Source organism: Galeopterus variegatus, unplaced genomic scaffold (assembly GCF_000696425.1).
Source record: "Galeopterus variegatus unplaced genomic scaffold, G_variegatus-3.0.2 Scaffold747, whole genome shotgun sequence".
NCBI classification, from domain to species: domain Eukaryota; kingdom Metazoa; phylum Chordata; class Mammalia; order Dermoptera; family Cynocephalidae; genus Galeopterus; species Galeopterus variegatus.
The window spans coordinates 306,320-313,919 of record NW_007726858.1 but is presented as its reverse complement, the minus strand read 5'-3'; the positions used below and the strand labels follow the sequence as shown (position 1 = coordinate 313,919).

The 7,600-nt window shown below is 50.6% G+C and overlaps 1 protein-coding gene across 2 annotated transcripts in view; it reads left to right on the top strand.

Annotated features, from left to right (window-relative positions):
• LHX6 (LIM homeobox 6) overlaps positions 1–6,779 on the top strand; it is a 22,892-nt gene extending 16,113 nt beyond the window's left edge. Inside the window, exons 8-9 of one of the 2 annotated variants that reach the window (XM_008572028.1) lie at positions 1,846–1,949; positions 6,391–6,779. In XM_008572028.1, the coding sequence (XP_008570250.1) occupies positions 1,846–1,949; positions 6,391–6,411 (125 nt within the window). In that variant the 3' untranslated portion in view covers positions 6,412–6,779. The remainder of the gene's footprint in view (positions 1–1,845; positions 1,950–6,390) is intronic. The other variant, XM_008572027.1, reaches the window with a different exon arrangement.
• The last annotated feature ends 821 nt before the right edge of the window (positions 6,780–7,600 follow it).

Genomic DNA, 7,600 nt, shown 5'->3' with positions numbered 1-7,600 from the left:
GCCACTTACTAGCTGTGTGACACTGGGCAGGTTTCTTAGCTTCCCTGAATACCAGTTCCCTCAAGTGTAAAAAAGAGGACTGTAAGTGTACATATTTCAGAGTGGTGTGAGCATCAGATGAATTAGTTGATTTGAAGTCTTCAACATTTAGTAAGTGCTGGATAAGTATTAGTTGCTCTTGTGCTGGTGGTAGTGGTTTTGGTTGGCAGGACTAAAAGTGCAGAGTCCTGTCTACTGTACCAGGCTGCTGTTTGGAAACCAGGTCTCTTTTTACTGTTCCATTTCTTAATCATCTGCTCAGTAGGAGGGACTTTTCTCCCTTTCTTTTCTAAGCAATGGCATATTCAGAGCCCATTAAACACCTGTTAAAGGCTCCAAGGACCAGGAGCTCTATAGGCACATTCCATTTCTTAATCATCTGCTCAGTAGGAGGGACTTTTCTCCCTTTCTTTTCTAAGCAATGACATATTCAGAGCCCATTAAACACCTGTTAAAGGCTCCAAGGACCAGGAGCTCTATAGGCACAAGCTAATACTTGGTGTGGAGTCAGTAATGGATCTAGGTGAGCTCCTTGGAAGTGGGGCCATTGCTTTCAGAGTCCCTGCCAGGACTCTCTCCGCACATTCCGTTGACCAAGCCTAGATCTGTCTTTGATGCCTAGAGAAGGGGCTGAGGTGCTCCTTCATCCTCTGCTAGAAATGGAACCCAGCTTGGGTCAGAAGATGTTGAGGGTGTCTGGACCTGCCACCTCTTGCTGCATGACTGAAGGTCACCCTAGCATTTGTTTTATAATTAACTAAAGTCATGGAGTCCCGAATTTTCTGAAGCCTTGGAGCTAGGGAGCTTGTGAAAGTGTTAGAACCAGACCTCAGAAAAATGAACTTTTGTTTTGCAGTTAACTACAGGCACAGGATCCTGAGTTTCCTGGAGCCTTAGAGCTTGGAATCTGATAAAAGCTTTGGAACCAAACCCCAGAAAAATGCATAGACGTACATAGTTTTCCAAGTAATTAAAGGTTGTTCGTGGACCCCTTGAACACTCCAGCTTAATAACCCCAAATTTAATACAACAGCTTTACTCTACAGATGAGAGAACTGCGGCTCGGAAAGGCAGAGTGACTTGTCCAAAGTTACATATCAATTGTAAATCTGTGTACAGGGCTCTTTTCCCTGTGACCGAAGAGGATGAAGTCTAGAGACTGGCAATGGACTTCTCCACTGTAGCGGTAAACAGGCTGAAGCATGAGAGATTTAGATCAGACACAAGATGGACTTTCCCAACAGTTTTATATGCTAGAATAGGGTACAGAAATTCATTCAACAAATACTTAAAGAATACCTACTAGATGCCATGCCTGATTCTAGGTACTGGAAATCCACCCAGATCTAGAATATAAAAAACAGACAAAAATTCCTGCTTTTATGAAGCTTGAACTCTAGATGGCAAAGACAGATAATTCCAAATAAACCATAAAAATATATAGTAAGCCAGGGTGTTGGTGTTGGGTTGCAATTGTAAATAGGATGGTGACATTAGTGCAGAGTCCTCTAGGAGGCTGGGGTACAGCCTTACTTGCAAGAGGTGTTCAATACATATTCATTTAGGAGTGTTTGTTTATCAGTGAGCTAGACAGTTATACCTTGCCATTATATAGCACTTTATAGATTATAAAGACCATCACATACAGCATTGCAACTAACCCTATTGAAATCTCACTCAGGGCCATCCAGGTGGTAAGTGTCAGAGATGAAACTGGTCTCAGGGCTCCCACCTGCAAAGCATGGGGCAGGTGGGATCCTGCATGGAGCCTGAGGAATGGGCTCCAAGGCATCCTCTCATCCACAGGTCAGGTTCAGTGCGGGCAGGTGCACTGCCGGCTGCCTTACACCGCGCCCCCCGTCCACCTCAAAGCTGATATGGATGGGCCACTCTCCAACCGGGGTGAGAAGGTAAATGGAGCCAGGGTGGTCTGGTGGATCAGAGCCATCCTGCTGGGGATGGATTTCTGGCAGCATTCCCTGTCGCTGAGCAGGCACCATGCTGCTTTGTGGCAGACCCTCTCTGCCCAACCCACTCAGGCCCCCACTGTGTCCCCAGGGCAGTCACTCGAGCAGCTGCCAGTATATTCCATATGTACACTGCTCCAAAGGACTCCTTGCAGCCCTCAGCAATAGTTTGGCCTTCCCTTTTTCAGATTTGTGAGTTTACTTTACTCAAGCTTTGACATTCCAGGGAGAGGTTATATCATACATCACCTGCCTCCCGTCATCTCACTCGTTCCTCCTCCTCCTTTTCATTCCTGTCTATGGGGAGTTAATATCCTGAGCTGGTGGACCCTAGGGATAGCAAGCCAGCAAGTGGCCTTGGTCAACTTTGTCGAACCCGGATCTCTGGTTGTCTTAGACATCAGGACCAAACATCCAGAAGCGTACTAAGACATCACCCAGCCCAGTGGCTTGAAGTCTTTATTTTTCAAGTCCTAGAACCCATTGTCTAATCTTTTCCATAATGCAGATGAATGTGGATAGAGCGGCTCTGGGTGAAACCATGGGGTGGGTAGGGGCCTCACCTCCCTCTCGGCTCTGAGACCCTCACAGTTAGCCTGGAAAGCCACTGCTTGAAGACAGCCCCTCATTTTAGAAATGAGGAAATTGAGGCCCAGTTAGCTCAAGGTCACAGCTGGATGAGAACCTGTGCATTAATTCATTCACTTATTTGTTTAACTGGGGAGACACTTCCTATGTACTGACTGTGCCCAGCAGCCCTGAGTCCATTTCCAGGAGCACAGAGATGCATTAAGCATGGTCCCTAAACTTGAGGAGGCCACAGTCTGGAGAGGGAGACAGAGCCCAGTGATCAAGCTATGATCGTGGAAGCCATGGGAGCTGGGGAGGGGGGTGCACAGGAGAGATGCAGGGATAACTTCCTAGAGGAGGGCAACCTCTATCCCAGGCTAAGAGCTGAACCAGAGTTCACCATGGTCCCTAAACTTGAGGAGGCCACAGTCTGGAGAGGGAGACAGAGCCCAGTGATCAAGCTGTGATCGTGGAAGCCATGAGAGCTGGGGAGGGGGGTGCACAGGAGAGATGCAGGGATAACTTCCTAGAGGAGGGCAACCTCTAGCCCAGGCTAAGAGCTGAACCAGAGTTCACCAGGGAACCCTAAGTCATCCAGTGTTGCTGGCACACAGGCTTGGGAGGAAAAGCGATGAGAAGTGGGGGTCTCAGGGGGTGCTGCCAGGTGGAAGAGTCTGGACTTTATCCTGGGACAGTGGGGGTCCCTGAAAGGCCTGTTGCAGAAACATTACATAGCAGTCGTCAGAGAGTTTGGGTTGGAGGTTGTGTAGAGCAAGGCAGGGCACCCTGAGAGTGGGTGTGGTGGGCAGGGAGAGAAGGTCAGTGCTTTAGAGCTGGAGGCAAAGGCACTCCAGTCCAGCAGATCCCAGTCTTGGCCATGCCTCAGAATCACCTGGGCAACTTGCAAAGTTACGTACAGACTCCCAAGCCTCACCCTCAGAGAGTCTGACAGACAGATTGGGGGTAGGGTGCAGGGATCTGTGTGTATAATACCCAGCTTGTGTGATTCTGATGGGCAGCCAGGGGTGGGGACCACTCCTCCAGGATGGTCCTTCTGGTCCCATCTCCTGATTGAGCACCTACTGTATGCTGGGCTGCCTATGTACTGGGCACCAAGGGAGGATGTGTATGGTGCAGATGTACAGATAGCCAAGTTGGGCAGATACATTCATAAAAAAAATGGTAGTACTCAAAGCAGAATCCTGCAGAATCTGGTGGTGGTTGAACACACCCCAGGAAGGACCCCTTTGAGAATGTCATATTCACAGCCAGGGCTGCTGTTTGTTGAGCTCCTCTGTGTTCAAGGCAGGTGCTTTACACACATTGTCTGGTTGACATCTCCCAGCCACTTTGTGGGTGTGGGGGTGGCTTACCTCATTGTAAAGATAAGGAAACTGAGGCTCAGAGAGGTGACACAACTTGTCCAAGGATACAGAGAGTCTATCAGACTCTGAAGTCCATGCAGGTTAGTAATTGCTTCCTTTTGTGCAGCACTTTACAGTTTACACAGTGTTCTCCCTGTCTTCATCCTTCACAGCCTCCCTGGGAGGATGACATTGTTTTGTTTTGTTTTGTTGTTTGTTTTTGGTGGCTGGCTGGTACAGAGATCTGAACTGAACCCTCGACCTTGGTGTTACACCACCATGTTCTGGGGGGATGATTATGATGACCACCATTTCATACCAGTAGAAACTGAGGCTGACAGAGCAGTAGCGCATCCAGGGTCCCACGGTGAGTGTGGACAGTGCTGGCCTTGATCCTAGGACCACCTGCCTTGAAGCTGCCCCTTTCCTGTGAGAGGGGTTTGAGGGGACTGTGGGTGTTCAGGGTGGGGAGCTGATGGGGGCTACATAACAAAGGACCTGGACTGTCGAGCGAATGGCTCGGCTGTTATATGTAGGGCAGATGTGGGCCTTAGAAGTATGTAGGGCCTGGCTTAGCACTTGGAGGGGACCCCTTGTTTCCCGGTTGCCCAGCTAAGCTTGTGGTTATATCTGGTCTAGCCTGAAGGATGAGCCAGGCGGGGGTCTGACAGCTTTGGCTATAAAAGGTTTCTGGCCCCTGGGTTTGGCTGCTGAGCAAGTCCTCTCTTGCTGGGCTGTGTGTGTCCCTAGCTTTGCAGCCAGAAGTTCTGCATTAAAATATCTCTCTCTCCTTCATGACCTTCTGCCCTCTCACCATCAGGCCTTCCGCCACAGCTCCTGGGAACCTTTCCTGCCCACATTTTGTCAAACCCATGGGTCCTGGTGGGCTGTAGGGTGTGGGCTTTGTGTGGTCAGCATGGTCAGCACAGGACCATATGGGCTTTCTCCCATCCCCCAGCCTTGAGCCAACTTAGCTGTGAGGAGACACAGTGTCCCCCTTGGGCTGGCCCCTGAACCCATTCGTCTAGACCAGCACTGGCCTGTCCAGGAAAGCAGTGCTTTGAGCATTCTCGGGGTGCATCCTCTGCCTGTACTGCATTATCATTTGGCCACACATGCCTGTGGGTAGTTCTACAACCACAGTTCTTCCTGGTTGTGTCCCCTGATCCCACACCTTCAGTGCTTGGAAGGTTCTTAGAAATCAGGGCTAAGCTGTCATTAATCAGATAGAGAGACTGAGGACCATGGAGGGGAAGGTCTTACTGGGGTCATCCATCTCAAGAGAGCTTCTCTTAATAAGAACCCCAAGCCCAGCATCCTGGAGGTCACACGGGAGTGGTGCCCATTTGGGTGAGGAAGGCAGTGTGAGCTCTGTCAGCTCTTCTCTGTGAGACCTGGGAGCACATTTAGCTCCTCTGAGCCTCAGTTTCTGCAGCCATAAAATGGGGATAATGATAGTTGCCACCACCTAGGGTTGCTGTGGAAAGTAAATGCAATGATATGTGTAAGAGCCTAACACATGCCTGGCATGCAGGAAGCACCCCATAGTGCTGCTTATTATAATCATTACTGTTATGGAGACCATCATCATCACTTTCCTCCATCACCTCCTCATGGTAACCAATTATCGGCAAGTAACATTCCTGATCAGAAAAGGGAACAGCCATGTGGCTGTGCCCACCAGATGTCCCTGGACCAGTTTAGACCTCCTCCTCACACTTTACTGAGAAAGGGCACATCCCATTGACCAGCCAGCCCATAATCCTTGACCTGAACTTCAGGAACTGGCTGTGTGGCAGCCATGGGATGTCAGCCGGACGCTTCAGGTGGAAGAGGGAGCCACGTGCATGCGTGCCTCTCGCGTGTGAAGATGAAGTGCACGAGAAGTGCTTAGTCTGTTGCCTGGTGGGTAGTAAGCAGTCAGAGGCCACAGACGTGGCTTTGGAGAGGTGGAGGTGATGTGGTCTAGTAAGGAGACGTTGCTCGTTGCTCAGGAGCCATGCCTGGCCTCTGATGCTGGTCCGCTCTTCCTAGCTGTGCGATCGTGTGCTCCCTGATTTCCACCTCTCCGAGCCTCAGCACCCTCCCTGTAAAGTGGAAATAATGGTGGGACTCCCTCACGGGGTGAGGGGCAGCCTCCGTGAAAGGATGCATGGAAGGTGTAGGGGACAGTGTCCAGTAGACTTTAGCTGCTGCTTCTGTGTCTCATTGAATCCTCCCGATTCTGAGAGAGAGGTTTTGTCCTCCCATTTTGCAGATGAGGAAACAGGCTCAGAGAGGTGAAGTGAGTTCCCCAAGGTCCCACAGCAAGTAAGTTGACAGAGCCAGGATTTAAGCCCAGATCTGGGCCCTGAGCCCACCCTTGTTCTCTGTGCCTTCAAGGTCCTCTGGGGGGCTGCCGAGTGGGGCAGATCCCCAGCTCAGCCACCCACCGTGTCCTCCTCTTGCAGGTCATCCTTTTTCAGTACTAACGCTGCCGTCACTTCCGCATCTGTCCGTGGGCACCCCACAGCTGCCCCTCAGCCGCTGAGATCCAGTGTCCAAGCTGTGGCCAGGGATCCAACCGCCTCCGCATCCACCCCCATCCACCATCATGCCCGCCACCAGCTGGGCCCCGTAGGCCTGGCCTTTCCCTCTCCTGCTGCGAGCCAGAACCAACCAGGAGCATCACAGAATCCTCCTCATGGAAGGCAGAACTCCCTGAAATTTGGAATCAGGGTGAAAACAACAGCCTGTTTTTTCCATTTAAACAGGAGTCCTCTTCAATTTAAGCTGATTACAATAGCAAAAGGCAGAATTGAATTGTGCGATGCCAGCAGCCTTCTAATTTACAGGTTTTCTCTCCCCCTACATTGGCCTTTATTTACTACTTCCTTGGATCCATCTCTGAATTCTGAATAGCCGACAACCCCCAGTGTTATCCACTCTGTTGCTTTTGTCTGGAAAACTCTACAGTGTTTGTGGGATGTCCCCAAAGGAAAGCTATGTTCTATAATTTTATCATTTCCATCTGTCTGGTTATGTCAAGTTAATTCAGAAAGAGAAGAGACACTGACCAACCCTGAGAGGCCCAATAGGGCAGAGATGGAGGCCTGCCCAGACCAAGAGGCAGGGGGATAGGTGGGGGATGGGGGTGCACAAAGTCCTTCATTGGTTTGGAGGTGGAAAAGAGGGACGTGGCACGCTGGACTGGGAGGGGCACTAGCCATTTTAAAGAGAGGAGAGAGAAAACTGGGGATTTGGGAGACCCTACCTCCACCTAATTATCTGGCATATATGCAGGAAATGTAGCAGAGATGGTATTGATCTGTGTGATGACACTTCTGAATGTTTGGGCAGGTTAGAGTTGGGGATGCTTGTTGGCTACTTGTTGACCCCTGGTAGGGGTGCCTGGGTCAGGTCTCTGGGGGGACCACTCATAGAGGGCCAGGGAACAGAGCCCAGTGAAATGGCAGTCAGAACGTTAACTGGATCCGTCTCTGAGTAGAGAAGGGGTACTTGTTGCCTAGATGAGTGTGCCAACTCAGGACTCCAGCTGGCACCTCTGGGCTTCCCCACCAACCCTGCCCAGAGCCAGCCCCACCCACTCCTGAGAACAGAGGACAGACACAGCTGTGCTCATATCCACCCCATCCTGCTGCAACTCTTCCACCCAAAACA